Source organism: Lampetra planeri, chromosome 4 (assembly GCF_965212315.1).
Source record: "Lampetra planeri chromosome 4, kcLamPlan1.2.h2, whole genome shotgun sequence".
Lineage (NCBI taxonomy): Eukaryota > Metazoa > Chordata > Hyperoartia > Petromyzontiformes > Petromyzontidae > Lampetra > Lampetra planeri.
The window spans coordinates 31,590,949-31,611,777 of record NC_136110.1 but is presented as its reverse complement, the minus strand read 5'-3'; the positions used below and the strand labels follow the sequence as shown (position 1 = coordinate 31,611,777).

The 20,829-nt window shown below is 52.9% G+C and overlaps 1 protein-coding gene across 2 annotated transcripts; it reads right to left on the bottom strand.

Annotated features, from left to right (window-relative positions):
• Positions 1–3,800: 3,800 nt before the first annotated feature.
• On the bottom strand, positions 3,801–19,473 carry LOC144717943 (nuclear receptor-binding protein-like). 2 transcript variants are annotated; one of them, XM_078593764.1, is made up of 17 exons: positions 19,275–19,473; positions 18,112–18,234; positions 16,552–16,653; positions 16,096–16,185; positions 14,975–15,015; positions 14,223–14,317; positions 12,855–12,938; positions 12,561–12,619; positions 11,664–11,762; positions 10,244–10,376; positions 9,213–9,315; positions 8,361–8,411; positions 7,329–7,458; positions 6,624–6,677; positions 5,851–5,914; positions 5,283–5,338; positions 3,801–4,708 (listed from the first exon to the last, which is right to left on the bottom strand). In XM_078593764.1, exons 1-17 carry the CDS (start codon positions 19,392–19,394, stop codon positions 4,607–4,609), a joined length of 1,506 nt encoding a protein of 501 aa, XP_078449890.1. In that variant the 5' UTR covers positions 19,395–19,473; the 3' UTR covers positions 3,801–4,606. The 2 variants fall into 2 exon arrangements, with proteins under 2 accessions (XP_078449890.1, XP_078449891.1); XM_078593765.1 differs by lacking the exon at positions 5,283–5,338 and having other exon boundaries at positions 4,582–4,708.
• Positions 19,474–20,829: the final 1,356 nt, after the last annotated feature.

Genomic DNA, 20,829 nt, shown 5'->3' with positions numbered 1-20,829 from the left:
AAACCGGCTCGAATTATTTGCTATTTCTCTCAATGTCAATAGATTATCTAATTAATCTTGGCCAGCAGTAACCAGCTTTGCACAAAACCTCAACATTATTAAAATCAATTGCGTGTCCTTGTTGGCACACGTAGTCATGCATATGCATGGCTTCTATTGATCGTTCCAAAATAAGTTGGTGGTACGGTCATCATTTATTTAGAGAACATGTGCTCGCTAAGCAAAAGGGTGCCGTGGTGACGAGATGTTGACGCCCTCGCCCGATGCGCAGGAGGTCGTAGGTTAGATCACGACCCTGACGCCGGTATATTTGGAGTTTGCGGTGTCTCTCTCTCCCCTTGGTCGCGTGGATTTTTCTCCGGGACCTCGGGGTTTTCCCCTCCACGTTTAGAATCAACATCACGCGTTCAGAGTATTTGACCGCTGCTATAAATGTCCACGTGATGATGATAAGCCACTTCGTTGAGCTGTCATTTGTGGCCAGGTCGCTTCTGAAAAAAGGGGCTATGACGCTCAGTGGGCCTTACCTGGTAAAATATAAATAGTATAGTTAATAGTTTTAGATTGTAGCTATTTAGGAATAGTGAGCTAGGGTAGAACACCGTGTAAAGGTGGTCAATAATAGTGATGCCCAGGGAGGGGATCTCATCCGACAGAATGACCAGCAAGGAGATGATATCACACGTGCAGGTGCCTTTCAATGGGGTTCCCTGCATCGCAGGAGCGTGAGAAGAGACGCCAGTAGCTCGGGGAAGACCTTCATCCAGCGGCGGAGTTACCGTGGCCGATGATGAATGACGACGGCGTTCCAAGCCGATGTTAAGACGGCACCACGAGATGAGGTCACGTGTAACGAGGTTGTCAGACTCGCAGCACGCGATGTGTGACATCGTGGCCACGAAGACTTTGTGTTGTTGTTATCATGCGCTGGTTTTTATGAGAAATGCAGCGCTGAACTTGGGCCCATCCATTAATAGATCTGCCCGTTTGTCTCTAGGGTGCAAACCCATTACAGCAACACAACTCTAAAGTAATACAATTTAATTTAACCTGAATACATGAGTATTTAGGTTAAAGCGACCCCACCACCACCCACAAACTACAGACAGATGGGCGGACAGAGGGGCAAGAGCTAATGCATCATTAACAACGCTTTAATCCTTCGTTGGACAGCGGTAATCGGAATCAATAATGATGGGGCCATTAGGGTGGCAATCCGAGGGTCGTTTCACTCGGGAGTGTTGCCAACAGACTTTGGACGGGCAGCTTTATCTTGTAGATGTGTCCGTTGGCAACGTGGGATGATACGAAGGTACAGAAGGTTGAGAATGAGAGACATCACAACGTTTTAGGGTTTTTTTTGTTCAAAGGCGGTGGTTTGCAGAGTTGAAAATGTGATTATAGGAAAACAGTGTCGGATTATCCTAGTAGCAAAAGTAGCTACTACATATGCTACGGGCCCCGCACTTTCAAGGGCCCCGCGCTAAATGCTTTCAAGCGATCAATTCCGGTTCGATGATTCTGCACTGCTCTATTACTATAGTACTGTACCGCCTTCAACTTTTATGAACGACTGGGTGTTTAAGGTGAGCGATTTGTCGTATTATCTGGCTGTATAGCAAATTAAAAAATACAATTACTTTACTATGCAAGTTGACAATTAGTGCTTTAATATTTGTTTTGTTTCAAATGTAGGGCCCCTTTATAACTACAAATGCTACAGGCCCCGCACTAGCTTAATCCGGCATTGGTGCCAAGACTGAGAGTTGCAGTATTGAGATTGTTCTTTGTTAATTGTGGAATAGGAAATAGCGCATGGGGAGAGAATTGGTATTTAATTTTGGCATTGTACACATTTTTTAAATCTAGATTCGAAACTCATATCCCTAGCACTGCTTTTTGTGTTTAGTTTTGTTGAATTCGCCGAGTTTGGCGACACCGCCGCCACCGCCGGGAGAAACAAATCAGTCGCGGTCGCCGCGAGGCACGGCCAACATCGTGGCGACTGTTTATTTATTTATTTAAAAGCGCGATGTAAGGACAATTCCTCGTTCCCGCGGCGCGGACAGTAACACTGCAAACCCGTGGGGGGTGGGGGCAGGAGAGGGAAGCTGCCCCCCACTCCCGTCACGGTGGGGGGGGGGGCTGTAGCGACACACACAGACACACACACGCGTAGTAGGCGGTCGCGGCCAATATTAACCATGAAAACGTTTTGCTTGGGTGAGATCGCGTAAATATAAATGTCTCGTGAACCCACAACCACCACCACCCGACACGGACCAATGAGTAAGGTTTGATCATGTAAACAGAAGGTGCCAATTGGTTACTGCTTCACCACACCGCTCGTGTGTTGGAGAGTAAACACACGTTTGCAATTTACTCCCCAACACACAAGCGGTGTGCTCAAGTAGTAACTAATTGGCACCTTCTGTTTACGTGACAAACCTTGCCAATTGGCCGTGTCGGGTGGTGGGTTAACATGAACATTTACGGGATCTAACCCAAAAAAAACCTATTGGGTGGGTGGGGCGGGGGGGGTTACTGGGTGGGGCGGGGTTAATGGGTGGGGTGGGGGTTACTGGGTGGGTGGGGTGGGGGGGTTAGTGGGTGGGTGGGGCGGGGGACGGTTAGTGGGTGCGGTGGGTTACTGAATAGGGTGGGGTGGGTGGGGCGGGGGGGTTACCGGGTGGGTGGGGGTTACTGGGTGGGGTGGGTGGGGTTACTGAGTGGGGGGGTGGGTGGGGCGGGGGGGGTTACTGGGCGGGTGGGTTACTGGGTGGGTGGCGTGGGTGGGACGGGGGGGGGGTACTGGGTGGGTGGGGCGGGTGGGGGGTTACTGGGTAGGTGGGGCGGGTGGGGGTGTGTGTGGGGGGTGGGGGGCGTAGGAACGGGCGAGGTTGATGAAAGCAAATCGCGCACGGATGAGAAGAAGGGCGGCAGGAAGAGCTGGCCTTCTGGGGATCAGGACAGGGTTGAGGTTAGGAAGAGGGGGTCAGGTTTTAGGATCAGGGGGTTAGGAGAACGGGGAAATAGGATAGGCTTGGGGTGAAGGGTCAGGGTTAGAGTTAAGAGTTCAGGTTAGGAACGGGTTTTGGTTCAAGGGCATTTTAGAGTTTGAGACAGGGAAGTTAAGGTGTTGGGGTTAGGCATTAGAAATGGGGGATAGGATAGACTTGGGGGGTTTGGAATAGAAGGGTTAAGGGTTTGGGGTTAGGGTTGGGAATAGGCATAGGGTTACAGAGAGTTAGGGTTATGGGATAGGGGTTGTGGTTAGTGATAGCGTTGAGGCTACGGTTGGGGTTAAGAGATAGGGGAGTGTGTTGGGATTTCGTGAATGGTTCGGCGCGAGGGATAGGGGGTTTGGTGAGTAATACGCTTGTGGAAGTCGATGAGGTTGGAATGGTTGTGGTTACGTATGTGGTTGGGGTTCGGGGTTGGGTTATGGACTATCTTTCTGAGCAGCAGTATTTTGCACTACAGCGCCAGCTTCACTCGGCATTCTACAATCTATCCCGATTGAACCACGATTCAAACCCAGAATGAGTTTCGTCCGGTTCATACTGTCTCATATGATACGATGTGTTTGGTCAGAATTATTCCTTCATTGGCCTAAAGGAAACAATTGCATATCATTTTTATACGATGAATGATTCTCGCATACACTCTTCGACGCACGTCGCATGAGCATAATAATCGTTAATAATTCGATCAATAAAGTACCTACGTGTTTGGAGCTCCCTTTAGCGGAGGCCTTTCCGCCAGCACAGGCACGAGCAAAGTAATTGCAGGGCTGCAACTTGACCTTTTTTCGTTTTACTTACACATCCATCGACCACCCTGCGCACGCAACGTCATGAATCTAAAAACCGGGTGGATCTGAATCAAAACAACCGGAAACCATCGACCCCAGGGGGCACGGGAATGAGGTGGGAACCTCAACAAAACCGCCATCGAGGTTCCGCAAACGCAACGCGTTGGCGCGTCTCTCTCTCTCTCGCTCTCCTCCGAAGCAACGCAACAAAGTGTCGTCCTGAATCAGGACAGGGAGGGCCGGCGCCGGTGGCCCCGAGCGCGTGCGATGTGCCCGGGCCACGGGGCGCCTCCCAAACTCCCGTTCCCCCCCCACAGTCGGGAGGGCCACAGCCGCGTGCTCTTGACGGACAAGCACGGCGCGTACACGAGCCACATAAATAACGGGTGGTGCCTGCTGGCAGGCAATCGGACCGGCTACCACCGCGGCAGAACTGAACCCCACCCCCCTTCTCTTGCTTGGTCACGGGCAGCCTCGACATTGCTCTGTGACCAGCAGTGTGGGTGGGGGGGGGGACGTGCGGTAGAGCGGGTTTAGGATTCCAGGGTTAACGACAGAGTCTGGGATATACACTCTGGCCACCTCCTTCATGAATGACAGCTGCTCTCAATGGGTTCTGCTAGACAAGGTGCATAATACGAAGGCGCTGGTGGGGTCGGGGGCCAGAGAGGGCGAGGGTGGCGAGTGGTGTTGGCGAGCGGTAGACGGCGAGCGGCCGAGGGGCTCTCTTCGTCGCCGCACGCCGGTGCTGCGCCTGCGGCGGTGATCTTAGCGGCTCGGCGGCAGCGGTGGCTACGAGGACGCCAGCGAGTGGGCACAGCCGTTGAGCAGGCCGCACGGAGGGTGGGTCCCGAGCGCGTCGTCAACGTGCCCGACCATCATACCGCAGTCGCTCTGCAATGACAGTGGTGGTCGGGCAGACGACTCGGTACAGAGAGCCGTGGCACACGAAGACAAAGACCACCACCCCCCCCCCCAACCGTCGCGTAGCCTTTAAACAACATTTATATAACACAACGGACTGCAGCGTTCATTTACTTGTGCTATTGATTGCAGTGTTCTACCTGGATAATCCTTCGAGATGGAAGGTTTCGTTTGCAAGGGTTCCCTCGGTGTCAACTAACGTTAGCAAACAATTACAAAGATCCCCCGTGTAGCCTTTAACAGACTTTGGGCAAGTGCTGTTAGCGAGCGCCTATGAAGGCCGGCAGGACACACGAGGGCGTGGTTGGCCAGCACCACTCCCGGCCGCCTTTGTCCCCCTGGTTGCGAAGTTAATATACCTCACCCGGTACTCATTTGAGGCTGAGACGACCTAGGGGAGGCACAGTACCGATTCAGATAATTGGCACTGGTGTTGGCCATTATCGAACTTGGGTCGCCGGATTCGTAGCGGCGTGCGTTAACCGCTGCACGACTGCTCCCCATAACAAAGACAGACTCAAAACTCACTCAAGCACCAGCTCACCTCACTGATGAGGCCAAACTGCACCAGTTCAGCCACCAGCATTTGTGAGCTGTCTCCTGTGAGCACACACAAAGATCCAACATGTAGCCTTTCACACATTGTTGGAGCATTTGCTGTAGCGAGAATCAATGAAGGCCGGCACGGTGCACGAGAGGGAGGTGTGGTCAACACCATGACTGTCCCCCTATGTCTCCCCAGTGCTGATATTTACACACCGCACCAGGTAATCATTTGATGCTAAATTTGACTGAGAGGATGCCCAGGGCTGGTTCAGATGTCACTCATGTTAGCTGTGGTCGGGTCCAAAGTGCAGCGTGCCAACCACACCACCATCACTCTCCACACACACACACATGCTAACCACTAAACCACACACACATTAACCACTACGACACACACACATGCGCAAACACACGAGCGCGAGCACACATACAGTGCGACAGTGTTACGGAAGCTGCAGCAGCAGTAGTTACTTTGCAACTTAAGTTGTGAAAGAGCATCTGCCTGCCCGTTTACGCACACACACACGTGCACGGCGCAAGCACGGCACAAGCACATACGCACGCACCTGGCTGGATCTCACAGCTGAGCTGCCGGTTGAGCTTGTCATCCAGCTTCAGGAAGAGCAAGAGCTGTGGGGGGAGGGCAGGACGAGCACTTTTAGGTAACGAACCGATTTCCGCGCGTCCGCAGCGCCCTGGTCACCGGCTCGGCACCACCACTGCTGCCATCGTCATTGTGGTTGGCGGACTACGAGGCGGGCACGGGTAACGCGCTGCCCCACACGGCACGAGGCATGATCCTCCCCCATTATTTATCACACCTGGCCCGCGCGGGTGAACGACCTTCAAGACGCACACTGTAGGCAAACATCATCATTATTACCACTGCCCTTTCAGGGGGGGATAGACAAAGCTGGCAGTGTTAGCCAGCACACTGGCACAGTCTGCCGGGTGGATGTGCAACATTAACAATTCAACGGTTCTTTGCAAATCAATCGCAGAATTGAAGGCATGCAGTGTCGAAGATTAAGGGTTCGTTTGGCCATACTTCGCCACGCTGGTAAGTACAGGTTGGTAAAGGGGGGGTGGGGGGCAGATGTGTGGGGGGGGGGTACTCAGGACTGGTTGAGATACGACTCACCCCTGGTGGTAGCCGTGGCCGGTAATCCAACACAGGTGGGCTGGGTTTATAGCACTGTGTGCTAACCTACAACACCTGCTATTCTCATGCAGTCTCCCCTAACAAGTGGTTAGCCAGGTTCAAGAAAATACTGCTTAGCTTTCAAGCTCGGGCCATTTATCGTCGTGATTTGGGGGGGATTGGACCCCGCGCACTCACATGTCGTCGACTCCCGTCCTCGCACACCTCCACGTTGCACTGCACGTGGACCACCTGCAGAAGTGACAGATCATCAGCTCGCGTGCAGCGACCACACGCAGGCCCTGCTGCGGCCAGGCCAAGGACCCCGGATGCCAGATCCCCTGCCTTGGCCACCGGTGCAGTTGAATGGCCTGCACACTCGATAGCTACGCCACTGCCCTCAGAATGCTGCTGCTGCAGGCCGTGTGTGTTGAGTGTGTATTGAGTGTGTGTTGTGTGTGGGTTTTGTGTATGTGTTGTGTTGTGTGTGTTGAGTGTGTAGTGTGTGTGTGTGTTACGTGTGTGTGTTACGTATGTGTGTTGAGTGTGTGTTGTGTGTGCGTTACGTGTGTGTGTGTTTAGCGAGTTTGTTGAATGTGTGTGTTGAGTGTGTGTGTTATGTGTGTATGTTACGTGTGTGTGTGTGTGTTGAGTGCGTGATGAGCATGTGTGTTGATTGTGTGTGTGTTGTGTGTGTGTGTTACGTGTGTGTGTGTTACGTGTGTGTGTTACGTGTGTGTGTGTTACGTGTTGAGTATGTGTTGTGAGTTGAGTGTGTTGTGTTGTAATTGTGAGTGTGTGTGTGTTCTGTGTTAATTGTGAGTGTGTGTTGAGTGTGTTGTGTGTTAATTGTGAGTGTGTGTGTTGAGCGTGTGTTGTGTGTTGTATGGTGCAGGCCCCTACCCTGCGCGTCTCCTGCTCTATGGGCTCGGGCGTGGGGCTGCGCTCGGACTCGGGGGCTGCAGGCGACTGGGCGCGGGCCGAGTGGTGCGGCTGCGGCAGCCCGAACGCCGTCAGCGGGTAGATCCCATTCCTGCTCGCGCGCACAAAGACAAAGATCCCCCGTATAGCCTTAATAGACCGTTGGGGCAAGTGCTGTTATCAAGCACCTATGGCCAACACTACGTCCGGCCGCCTTTGTCTCTCCCAGTGGCGATGTTTACACATCGCACTAGGTACTCATTTGAGGCCGAGTCAACCTAGGGGAGGCCCAGGATGGTTTCAGATAATTGTCAGTGGTGTTGGCCGTGAGTGGGAATCGAACTCGGGTCGCCGGGTTCGTAGTGCGGCACGCTAACCGCTACACCACCGCTCGCTACGCACACGGTGTAAACATGTGCGATGAAGAACCATTTTTCGAAACGTTGCCCATTACATATTTTTCCCATAAAAGGCTACAGTGTTGTTATTAACGAATGTGTTGAGTTCTATGTTAATTGTGCTTGTGCACCACTGCCAAACCAGCAGCACCAGATATATAATTGGTGCGATTAAATGTGCTCGTGGGTGCTGCAGATGCAGAAAATGCCAGCATTGTCTTGCTATTCCCACCAATTAGTTTTGGCAGCGGACTGGAACGCCATGGAACGATATCTCCCCCCACGTCAGGAATTGTGACTCTGTCAGCGCTTTTAAATACAATTTTAAAAAGCTATTTTTATTCATGTCTTTTCCTGCAGTTCGATCCCATTGTACCAACACTGTAATTTTATAATTGGCTTCTAACGTAGTTCTTCATTTGATCTATATTGCAAGTGTAGTTATTATTGTATTACATCTGGAATATATTCACTTAGGAGAGGATAGATTTTGGCATTTTGTAATTTTATTCAGGCCATCCCTTCGCCTCATTGCCCCATGTAATCACGAGTTGACTGTACAGGATACACGCACTCCAAACGCTCGCGTCTACACACGAATCGGCGAGACACGTACTTGACGTCTTCGAGAAACTTGTCGAGTTCCAGGGACGAAAGCTGAGAAAACCTGCGAAGGAAAACGAAGGAAGTGAAAGAGGTTCCGCTTGATCACACATCGCGAGCCTTCTCTTTAGGCCTGATAAAACCACACGCAGGCACCACACACACACACGGAGAGCGCACACCTTCTTGGGGAAGCAAAAATAGTTTACATGCAGTGCTCTTCAAATTCTCAGCCACCTCTGCCGTCATTTGCTGATTTTTTGTTTTTATTGGCCACCCTCCAATCTCAATCTACTCCTCTCCACCCACTCTTCTACCTCTCACCTCACTATTCCCCACCAGGCACTTTGCCTACATCACACCTCTCATCTTACTCCACTCCCCTCCCTCCACACTCTCTCCTACCTCTCAACTCACTCTACTCCCCTCCCTCCACACTCTCTCCTACCTCTCAACTCACTCCACTGCCCTCCATGCGCTCTCCACTCCGGCAACTAAAGTTTTCCGTCAATGTTTCCAGTGAACCTTCGCTCAGTTGTAAGTCGTTTATTCTCTTCTGCTGTCCCCAGAATCTGGAACTTCCTTCCCCCAGCCACCCATGCTGTCTACGACTCCCCCCCCCAGTCCAGACTCCAAGACCTTCCTTTTGTTTCTTCTACCTATGATTTAGACTGCCTCTCTCCCGCTCCACGAAATAAACGTGCCCACCTTGTCCGTACGGCGTGCTGAACTGCAGTCGCATTCAGACGCGGCTACATCAATCCACGTCGAGCTGCAATTCGCTTGTCGTGTGCGTCCGACCGAGTTTGCCGTGTACGGCTGTGCGCAGCCTGCGCCGAGTGCTCGTGCTGCGTGGCACGGGTACCTCCACTGCACGCCCTCCCTCCCCAGGTGGGAGATCTCGGCGATGACTCCGTTGACATCAATCCTCTTGGTCATCTCCTCCACCGCGTTCTCCGCCAGGGTGTCTGCACGCAAACACAACTTTCTCCTGCAATGACGGTCGCCGCCAGATAACTTTTTTCAAAATTGTGACACGAAAAGAAAGCAACGTTCACGGAAGGGATGACTGTCGCGACAATTGGGGCGCTGATGCCGCCCAGCGGTCCCTCGTTGGCCACTTGTCCGCAGACTTTCACGGTTCAAATCTGACAGGCTGTCCTGGTTATTACTGCCTGGCAGACTCATGCCCGCTTGCAGGCTACGTGCCACGTGACCTTGTGCCGCACAGGGACAGCTGCAACAGGCGGTGCCCCTTTCAAAGCAGTACGAGATGTGACGCAGGTCGTTTGTTGCGTGCAAAGTGCTCGGAGACAGCCCGGCGTGAAGGAAGGCGGCTCGATTTAAAACAAATCGTTATTATTTATTAACTATGGTTGCCATGACATCGTGTTTCACGAAACGATATACATTTTCAATAACAATAGTAGCTATTGAGTATTGAGTAATAGCAGTAAATTTAGCTTTTGAGTAATGATAGCTAGTGGGTTGAACGGCTTGTCTGTTACTCAGTAGCTACTATTAGGCAACGATTCAAATCGCAATTAAAAAATGGTTATCAAAAAACATTAAAAAGATACTATTCTCCTCAGGCCCCATGGTGTCCAGTGCAGCATTCAACTCTTATCATTCACTCCGTCTCTCTCACCTCTCGAGGTGTGTGCTACGAAGGAGGGCTACTGCTTGAATCGTCGCCGATTACATACTCTTCCTTGTAAGGCCGCACACACAGTCAGTGGTCACGAGCAGGAACGGAACTCGGGTGGCCAGGTTGGTAGCGCAGTGCGCTATCCGTTGCGCTACTGTTCCCCGTGGACACCACAGCACACACACGCACAGCACACACACGACCAACACACACACACAGCACACACACACACACATGCGGGTGCTTACGCGCGTGTCCCAGGAAGCGGTGCGCGGCGAGCAGCTTGAGGGACGGCACCTCGAAGAGCGCCGGGTGGAAGAGCAGCTCCCGCGCCGTGGGCCGCCCCGCCGCCTCCGGGCACAGGCACCGCTGGATGAACTCCTGGCCAACGCGCAGAGGGCAATCGCCCACACAAAGATAAAGATCGCCCCTATAGCCTTAACGGGATTTTGGGGAGAGTGCTGTAAGCGAGTAGCACCCACGCAGACCGGCCCGAGTGGTGATGTTTACACACCGCAGCAGGTACTCATTTGAGACTGAGTCGATCTCGGGGCGGCCCAAGACCGGTTCAGATATTCGTCACCGGTGTTGGCCGTGAGCTGGAATTGAACGCGGGTTACCGGGTTCGTAGCGCAGCGCGCTCACCGCTGCGCCACCGTTCCCCACAGACGCACCCAAACGTGTACGCACGCTCATCACCTGGGTGCGGGAATCTGTTCTAGGCCGCCGATCAAGCGGGACCTGGCTGAAATGAATCTCTGGCGATGGTCGAGGACGAGAGATTGGGAGTTATGGGTAGTGCAAATGTTTTACACTGGTTTAGTGTGGGGAATCAGTCACTCATGGCAGGGAGGTGGGGGGCGGGGGGCAGGGGAGGGGTCAGGTGCGAGGTGACACTGCACATTTTTCGATGTTGGGAGTTTGAGGGAAAAAAGTAAAAACATCTTCTGCAGGGAGATGCTGTAGCCGAGGGGGTAGGGAACCAGACGGCTCCGCATGAAGAACATGGGGTTTGATTACCGGGGTCAATTTACAATGAGCTTTTGTTTAAGCTGATTAAAAAATAATGTACATATACATAATTAACGGGTGTGTTGCTATTTAGGATTCATTAACGTATTAAAAAAAACGGCCAAACTGATAATTAATGTGCTATGCAGAAGAAACATTGCCCAAAACTTCACCTATTTATTGTTTTCTTTTACGGCCACTGCATTATCCATAAACGTGTTGAGTTTTTTTCGTTGTTAATCAAAGGGAAGGTTGGCCCAAACCCTGAAGACACAAACCAGAGCTAAAAGGCAATATTTGAAAACATGCAAACTCATTTTGCACCGAGAGCCGCCCGTTGGCTTTCGGACTGCCAATTAAATATTACAAAAGGATGGACGCGTGTTGGGAAGCGTTATATAATCCCACCACGTGCACGCGTTATTTTCTTGAACCTGTTAATGCTCAAACGAAGTCAAACGGCTCCTCCGCCCCTGTCCGCCAACGCTATTTGCCACCCCCCATTGAGTTTTGGTGGAGAGATAAACGCTCTGTGCTTCCAACCCTCCCCGCAGGTCTGTCAGACTGAAGGGCAACGGGCCCTCTCGCACTGCCCTATCCTTGTGGCGGCCACGCACGGCTGGCGAGCGTGGCCGTGAGCGAGGTGCGCGATGGTACCCTCTGCAGGGGGTCCTCCAGGGAGCCGATGGCGGCCTGCACGGCCTCCTGCGAGACCACCGTGGAATCACCGTTGGGCTGGATCTCCAGCACGGCCATCTGGAGTGCACGCACGCACGCGTTAGACGCACGCACGCGGAGGGAAACGCGCGCACACACAGACACGCGCACACAGTTCTATCAAACTCACGGGGTGTCGTGGAAATGACGTGGGAAGAGCCCTTGAAACATATATATATTTATTTTTATTCAACCGTGTGCAAAGCAATGTCGCACTATCGTTAGCTGCGTATTCACGCTGCGCTGAAAAGTCACATGCAAGTGCTGCCCCAGTTGAGGCCCGCACTGTACAGTAACCAGTCATCGGTACAGTACTGCTCCCACCATATCTCGTGACCAAGCTGAACATTTTTACTTTTTGAAGGTATTTTTAAACAAAACATAATATTCTGTGCTGTGATAAAAGACACGTTAATAAGAAACTCAAAAATAGAATTATCCCGGGATTGAGGAAATGCTGTAAAATATGAGCGTACACGCACAGGTCCATTACATGTGTGTGTGTGTGAGCAGAAGTGGAGTAGTTGCTCTAAAAACCCAGCGGCCCGCGTTCAATTCCCTCTCACGACCAAAGACAGTGGCGAATATTGAACCGACCCCGGGCCTCGCCTAGGTCGACTCAGCCTTAAATATGAATACCTGGTGCGGGTGTGTAAACATCACCACTGGGGAGACAAAGGCGGCCGGCAATGGTGTTAGCGACCAAACCCCTCGTGTGCCGTTGCTGGCCTTCATAGGTGCTTGCTAACAGCACTTGCGCTATCAGTCTGTTAAAGGCTACAAGGGGGGGGGGGGGGGATCTTGCGTTTGTCATTGTCTGAAGCGAGTAGAACTCACCTCCAAAGCGCACATGCCAAACGAGTAGATATCCACTGCTATAGTCATGCCGGCCAGGTCTGCAACAACAACAACAATGGCAGGCAACAGCGAGAAGTGAGATATCAGAATATTTATTGATACTCGAGGAATCCGATGAACTACAAAGCTTTTCACAGATGTCCAGTGGATAGCGAGGGTGCACAGGGCGATGAGTGGATGCGGGGCACTGAAGGAATGCACATGGGGGGGGGGGGGCCTGGGGAGGTGCGGAGCTAAGGGTCTGAAGTGTTGAGGTCAGCAGCGAGTAGATACCTGCGTACTCTGGCGCCAGGAAGTGCAGATCCTTCTGCTCGGCGCGGAATGTCTTCACGTGGTCGTTTATGGCGCCGGGGGCGACTGCGGGGCACAAAAACCGCACAGCGCCCGCGTTGAGACGTCCAAGCCTAACCGCCGCACTCCACGCTTGCGTGTCCTCCACGTGCACACACAAGCACCTCCGATTAGCACGGATGGCTATGTTTGGCGCGAAAGAAATTCAACATATATACGCTGCCGCTTCGTCACGCCACTACTGGGTGAGAGCCTCTCCAAAAACCATGTGGGTCGGTGAAGGCGGCGAGCCCACACGTGGGAGCGTACGAGTACAGCACAACAATGGATTTTGTGCACTACCCTCTTCTGGTGGCGGGATGTTATCTCCCACACCTGGTATGCAGAAAGCTGTAGGTTCGATCCTGACACGTGTATATTTGGAGTTCGGATGATCTCCCTGTGGTCACAAAGCATTTATACGGGTCCTCCGGTTTTGCCGCCACGTTTAGAAACATGCGTTTAGATTATTTGGCTTCTATAAATTCTCACAGGTGATGATATAAGCCACTTCAATGAGCTATCGTGTGTGACCAGGTCGTCTCTGAAAAAGTGCAAATAGCTCGGCAAGCTTCACCTGGTGAATACAGTAGATACACAAAACTAGAGTTTAACAGTTTCTACTGAGCACCACGTAGCTCACAGCCTTGCAGTTGCTCATGACGCGTTTCATTCACAGTAGTGGCCTATCGAAACTATCCAGGCTCAAACCTGTTCGGCATGTAAAATGTTGAACGAGTTCAGGCCTAATCCGGGTGATTTTCTTGCAGGCTTTCACTCGTAAACGTATAAACCAATATAAAAAAACAGCTCCGACCCTGTAGCTCCACACCGAGGATTTGAACTCAATTAATGGAAAGAGATTTACAAATCAGGGTCAGACACTCTGTTAAAACACTCTAGTGACATCGCTGCTGTGATGTATTGACACGTATGGGGGAGTGACTTTATAGTTACACCAACATTCGGGTGCCATACTGTATGTATATAAAACTTCTTTCGCACCATACGTAGCCAACCGTGCTAATCGGAGCTGCGGAAAGGAACAATATGTGGTTGTGAAGTTAAAAGTCGATTCTTACAGTCGTGGTACTTTCAAAGAACCATGCATCTCGTAGCCAATTTTTTGCTGACACAACCAAATACCAAAGTGTGTTTCTAATTGCCAGTTCGGCTTCCGTCTTCTCTTCATTTGGTAGCATTCTCAGACGAGGCTCGGATCATAAACACACGGAACAGGAATCACTTCGAGAGAGAGAGCAGCCACCCACCCACACACACCACCACCACCACCACTCCAGCCCGCCTCACCGGAGCCAATCTTGATCAGCCCGTTGTGCTGCATGAAGATGGTTTCGCACGTGAGGTTCGCGTGGATGATGGGCGGCACAAACGAGTGCAAGTACCTGGATGGGCCAGTGCGTACAGTCATACACCACTCGGACACCTAAGCTTAAATGAACCTCTGGAGCAAATACATTTTTTTTTTGTCCTTAATTCTTGATTCGTCCTTTCCGCGCGGTTTCTTGCCGATTGCGCATGCTATCGGGTGTCCACGTCATCGGAAGCAGAATCACTTGGGATTTCTCAAGAGCCCACAAGATCCTTCGTCTTAGAGAATGGCCCATGGAAGTGGCTATCACAGAGTTACCTCCGATATCCCTTCAAGTGAGCTCTACGCCATACAGTAGGGGGCTGCACATTCCCAACCGCCGGGTAACCGAGAGTAGTTTGTTGCAAACAATTAAATTTATATATTTTTTTCTATTCTCGAAACTGGAATTTGGCCAAAGTGTTGAACCTGATTTAACGTGATCGTTTTTTGTTCTCTGCCGTCATTGGTGACAGCGCTGAGCCCAGCAACTCATGAGACTCGAGTACCCGGTTTAATCGTGGGCAGTTGCTCGAATTAAAACAACCCGTGACCTCGGCAGCGTCGCCTGAACACTTTTGACCTCTGGGCCACTCTCGACCACCACTCTGTGGCGGGTTTAGGAGCGCAAGTGAAACATTTGGTGGTAAACGTGAATGAAAGCGGCAAAAATTTGTAAACGTGTCGCTACCCGAGAGCGGAGAGGATCTGCGTGCACCAGCGCTTCCAGGCCTGAACACACACGGGGGGGGGAGGGAGGTGGGGGAGGTGGCGTGCACACAAAGGGGGCAAGGGCACGCAAGCAAGTGGCCCGGTTAGAGCGACACAGCCCGGCAGCCTCGCTGCAAAAGCACTCGCCGTGCTCTCCCACTCCGCTTGCGTCTGACAGCGTTCAACTCTCACATAAACGAAAGACAAACACCCCCCGTGTCGCCTTTAACAGATTGTTCGGGCAAGTGCTGTTTGCGAGCACCTTCGAAGGCCGGCACGGCGCACAAGGGGGAGGTCTGGCTAGGACCACGCCCGGCCGCCTTTATCTCCTGTGTGGCGATATTTAGACACCGCATCAGGTCCTAATTTAAGGCTGAGTCGACTTAAGCGAGGCCCAGGACCGGTTCAGATAAAACCACCCATCTCACACACACAAATATATACCGCTTACTTCTCCAACTGTATGCACTTCTAAAAAACAGCACACACTTCACTCCCAAATGCCGATCACCACTACACACTCCACTCACCTCTGAAAGATGCTACCCACCCTTCACCATTTATCTCACACACTTTTCACACTGCGTATCTCTCACACTGCTCACTTATAACACACACACACAGTACTCACCCCAGACATCGTTCACGCAACTGCACAACGCTCACCCCGCACTGCTCACTTCTCTCACCACCTGCTTCCCACACACTACTAACCTCACAACAGCCACCCCTCTCACACACACACACACACACCCCTCTCACACCCCTCTCACACACACACCTCTCACACACACACACACACCCCTCTCACACACACACCTCTCACACACACACCCCTCTCACACACCCCTCTCTCACACACACACCTCTCACACACACACCTCTCACACACACACCTCTCACACACCTCACACACCTCTCACACACACCCCTGTCTCACACATACACCCCTCTCTCACACACACACCCCTCTCTCACACACACACCCCTCTCTCACACACACACCCCTCTCTCACACACCCCTCTCTCACACACACCCCTCACACACCTCTCTCACACACACACACACAAACCTCTCTCTCACACACACACACAGCCCACCTTCTCGTTCATGGTCTTGTGGTTCTTCTTGGTTTTCTTGAGGAACTGCTTGAGGCTGCCCGAGGACATGTACTCAGTGATGAAGATCACCTGTCAGGGAGAACACCGTCACGTCAGGGAGTGTGCTGCGAGGAGCCTCGTGACCGCTCACCTCCGTGTGCCGTGCATCCTGCCAAGCGTCGACAACCACCGGACCTGGGGCCAATTACACGTGGAAATGTGTCGTCCATAAACACTCTCAATCATCCACGCGGCTAAATCGGCTCGAGCCTCCCGTAAGTCGAGCGACTTCCATCTTCACGAAGTGATCCAGGAAGTCAGAATGAAGACGTGTTGTTTGCATTAGAACTGTGCTCATGTGAGGGCTGCTTAAAATCCAGCTTCCGCTGTACAGTTGATCCCGGGTCTGTCCACAACACTTGCTCACAACGGTGCCGTGTCATGGGCTATACGCACCCGTGCTTTGCTCTCCCTGATGTCTGCCCAGTAGTTGTGGAACTTGACGATGTTGGCGTGCTCCAGATGGATGAGGTTATTAAACACCGTCTTGATCTTCTCCTGTGGAGGAGATGGAGTAAGGGTTAGGGGTGTGTTTGTGTGTCTTTGGGTCGGAGGGGTAATCAGTACTTTCATGGTTAGCGCATTGAGCTACGAACCCAGCGACCCGAGTGCTTGCTCGCAACCAATATCGATGACGAACATCTTAACAGGTCCCTGGCCTCCTTCCCCAGGTCGACTCAGCCGTAAATGAGCGTCCGGTGAGGTGTGTAAACATCAGCTAGAGGAGACAAAGGCGGGCTTGGGGCGTGGTGCTGGTCACCCACCTCCTCGTGTGCCATGCCGGCCTTCATAAGTGCTATTCACTAACAACCTCTTGCCCCCCAACAGTCTGTCAAAGCTACGTGGGGCTTCTTTGCCATTGCTGTGCAAACTCAACTCAGACTCGCATCACGTCCGTGTTCGTGGACTTCGTCCACACCCTCCAGCAGAGCCGTCCCTAGGGTACAGCGAATCGGGGGCGAACGCCCCGGGCCCCGCACTTTGGGGGGGCCCCCGCGTTTCGACGTCACGGAAATCAGATGGAATTCTCCCGGTTTAGTTTGAAGGCACGGTGGGGGTGGGTGCAGAGCCCCGGGCTCTGCACCCACCCCCACCTATGGACGGCCCTTCCAACCAGGGCTCGTGGCTTCACAGCTTTGCCACAGGAATCAGCTGCCAGAGGGCAGGCAGGGGTAGCAGGGACCGACAGCGTGGGCGACGCTAACGGTCAAGGCTTACTCTCTCACCGATTTATTTGTTTCAGGTCGTTGGTTTCAGTTTTCTTTCATTTCATATCAGTTTCAGTTATTTGGTATAGCCCTGTGAGCCATTCGGCTCTTGAATCGGGTGCAACCGCAACAAACAAAAGACAAAAACATGCACAAGAAAACATCTAAAAGTGACTATGTGACTATGTGCAAACAGAAAATCCAGGAAAAAAACAGCAAAATATTCCAGCTGTTAAACTGAAGTAGAAGGCACGTGCTGCCTATGAGCCCCACAGCCTGAGCGCGAAATGTACTGGATGTGGTGTGCCGGGTGAAATAAATATAATCCGGGTCGCCAGCCCAGGCCGACAGATAAACGCTGACTATTTGAGTCCGGCTGACAGCCACGATTCTTATCCAGGGCCGCGACAGAAAAAGAGTGGCAAGAGTGGAGATTTAAACTCCCGAAGAATCCCGCCGCAGTAGGGAATGGAGATCTGCATGTCTGCCCTGTGGGCTGTGTCTAAGTGAGTGAATTACTTAAGCGTATGTTTGAGTGAGTGAGTGGCTTGTGACTGGAAGAGTGAGTTGTGACTGGGTGGGTGACTTGTGACTGGGTGAGTGACTTGTGTCTGGGTGAGTGGGCGTGTGTGGGTGAGTGAGGTTCCAGTGCCCTGGGTCTGCTGGGTGAGTGATCACCCCCCTCACGACCCCCCTCACCACCCCCTCACCAGACCCTCACCACCCCCCTCACCACCCCCTCACTCACCTCCTGCGCCTTGTAGTTGCGTCTCTCGGAGAACTGCACCTCGTTCCAGACGACTTCAACTCCCTCCTCCGTGTCCATGCCCAGGTAGGCGCTGTCGATACCGGGCACATTGCGCTGGCTCACCTGGTGAGGGAGGTCAGTGAGAGAGGTGAGTGAGAGAGGTGAGAGAGTGAGTGAGGGAAGTGAGTGAGAGAGGTGAGTGAGAGAGGTGAGTAAGAGAGGTGAGTGAGAGTGGTAAGGGAGGAAGGTGAGTGAGGTGAGTGAGAGAGGTGAGTGAGGTGAGTGAGAGAGGTGAGTGAGGTGAGTGAGGTGAGTGAGGGAGGTGAGTGAGGGAGGTGAGTGAGAGAGGTGAGTGAGAGGGAGAGAAGTGAGTGAGGAAGGGAGGTGAGTGAGTGAGGTGAGGGAGGTGAGTGAGGTAAGGGAGGGAGGTGAGTGAGGTGAGTGAGAGAGGTGAGTGAGAGAGGTGAGTGAGTGAGGTGAGTGAGAGAGGTGAGAGAGGTGAGGGAGGGCGGTGAGAGAGGTGAGTGAGGTGAGGGAGGGAGGTGAGTGAGAGAGGTGAGTGAGTGAGGTGAGTGAGGTGAGTGAGGTGAGTGAGTGAGGTGAGTGAGGTGAGTGAGAGAGGTGAGAGAGGTGAGGGAGGGCGGTGAGAGAGGTGAGTGAGGTGAGGGAGGGCGGTGAAAGAGGTGAGAGAGGTGAGGGAGGGAGGTGAGTGAGGTGAGTGAGGTGAGTGAAAGAGGTGAGTGAGTGAGGTGAGTGAGAGAGGTGAGTGAGTGAGGTGAGTGAGAGAGGTGAGTGAAAGAGGTGAGTGAGGTGAGTGAGAGAGGTGAGTGTGAGGGAGAGAAGTGAGTGAGGAAGGGAGGTGAGTGAGTGAGGTGAGGGAGGGAGGTGAGTGAGGTGAGTGAGAGAGGTGAGTGAGAGAGGTGAGTGAGTGAGGTGAGTGAGGTGAGTGAGGTGAGAGAGGTGAGTGGGGGGGGTGAGGTGAGAGAGTGAGGTGAATAAGAGAGGTGAGTGAGGTGAGTGAGAGAGGTGAGTGAGATGAGTGAGTGAGGTGAGTGGGGGGGGTGAGAGACAGCGGCGAGCGGCGTCACTGATCAAGCGACCTCCGTCTCTAGAGCCCCCCCCCCCGCCTGTCCCGGGTCCCGAGCCCACCCCAAACCGCCCACCTCCTCGCGCCGCTTCTGCCAACGGCCGCACGGGCTCTCCTCGAGGATCTCGCTGTCGTCCTCGCTCTCCTCGTCCTCCTCCTCCGCCGCCTTCTCCTGCTTCTCCGTGTCCGCCGACATCGTCGCCTTCCTGCGCCTGGACCGACCGCCCGTGCGTCGTGGGGGCGGGCTGGTGCCGGCGTGACGTCAGCGCGTACGGGCGCGTGCCGATGTGACGTCAGCGCGCACGGGCGGGTGCCGACGTGACGTCAGCGCGCACGGGCGATCTGCCGCACGTCAAGGCGCTCGGGGTGGGGACGTCATCGCGTAGGGCGGGTGCGGCGACGCGATGACGTCGGCGCGCAGTCCGAGTATTGGACGCCGTCCACGCAACGGCGTGACGTCACTGCGCAGGGGCGTTGCGGCGACGCGATGACGTTGGCGCGCAGGGCGGATTCCTACGTCGAGGGGCACGGATGTGGACGTCATCGCGTAGGGCGGTGCGGCGACGCGATGACATCGTCACGCAGGTCGTTACGCAGAACGCGGTGACGTCAGGCGCACAACGCGACGACGTCACCGCGCAGTGGGTGTGACGTCACGACGCAGGGCGTTGCGACGAGGCGATGACGTCTGTGCGCAGGTCGGATTCCTACGTCGAGGGGCACGGATGCGGACGTCATCGCGTAGGGCGGTGTGGCGACGTCAGGCGCACAATGCTACGACGTCACCGCGCAGCGACGCGGTGACGTCACGACGCAGGGCGTGACAGCAGTGCGTTGACGTCATTCGCGCGTTGTGACGTACCGCGGCAGCCACAGAGAATCGTGCTTTAAAAAAAACTAATCTTACGTAATGCACGGACGCGAAGATATGATGCATTTATGCAGGACGAAAATGGAACGTGCAGTATTATTATCATGTTTCATGACGTCATGTGATTAGCATAGGTTTTTGCGAACATGCTGGATATCTCTCCGATGTTTTTTCATGTTGTACCGAGTCAAGTTCGGCGCGATGCTCAGACGTTTCGCTCAACGTGCTGCTCATTTTTTTCTCAGAAATGAAACTTTTTTTTTCAGGAACGACAGGTGGGTACAACCCGAAACCACATTGGACAACTATAGATAATAGTAGTACTACTTACTTTGAAACTGAACCAACCCTTCAATGTTTTTTTTTCAGTTACGAAAGCGGATGTATAATTTTCTATATAACAAGCGTGGTGTCAAATTTGTCAATGCATTGGTGGTGTCTACTCTCAAGGAGATGATTTCATCAAATCACAGTTATATGAACATGATTTAAGTGCAGAATCGAATAACACGAGTGACTGCGATGGCAGTGGAGCAGGATAAAATCTTGCCAGTTTGCCTAACGCTGATCCTTACAAGTGTAGTGACATAGAATCGGTCACATAGCAGCATAGCGCTGGCTGCTGGCAGGGATGGGCATCTGCAGCTACAGCAGCCCCGACTGACAGCAGGTCATGTGATAGACCAGAGAGGGATGTAGTGGAAAGGTTACGGAAGGGGCACATCGAGAATCCGCTAGTAGATTCCAGAAGGGGGGCGTG

Coding starts and splice junctions, on each gene's coding strand:
- LOC144717943 (XM_078593764.1), bottom strand. CDS start 19,394: ATGTCGGCGGACACGGAGAAGCAGGAGAAGGCGGCGGAGGAGGAGGAC. Junction 11,763..12,560: donor TTGGCATGTGCGCTTTGGAG/GTGAGTTCTACT, acceptor CGTGCACTCCAG/ATGGCCGTGCTGGAGATCCA. Junction 9,316..10,243: donor CCGCTTCCTGGGACACGCGC/GTAAGCACCCGC, acceptor GTTTGCGTGCAG/ACACCCTGGCGGAGAACGCG.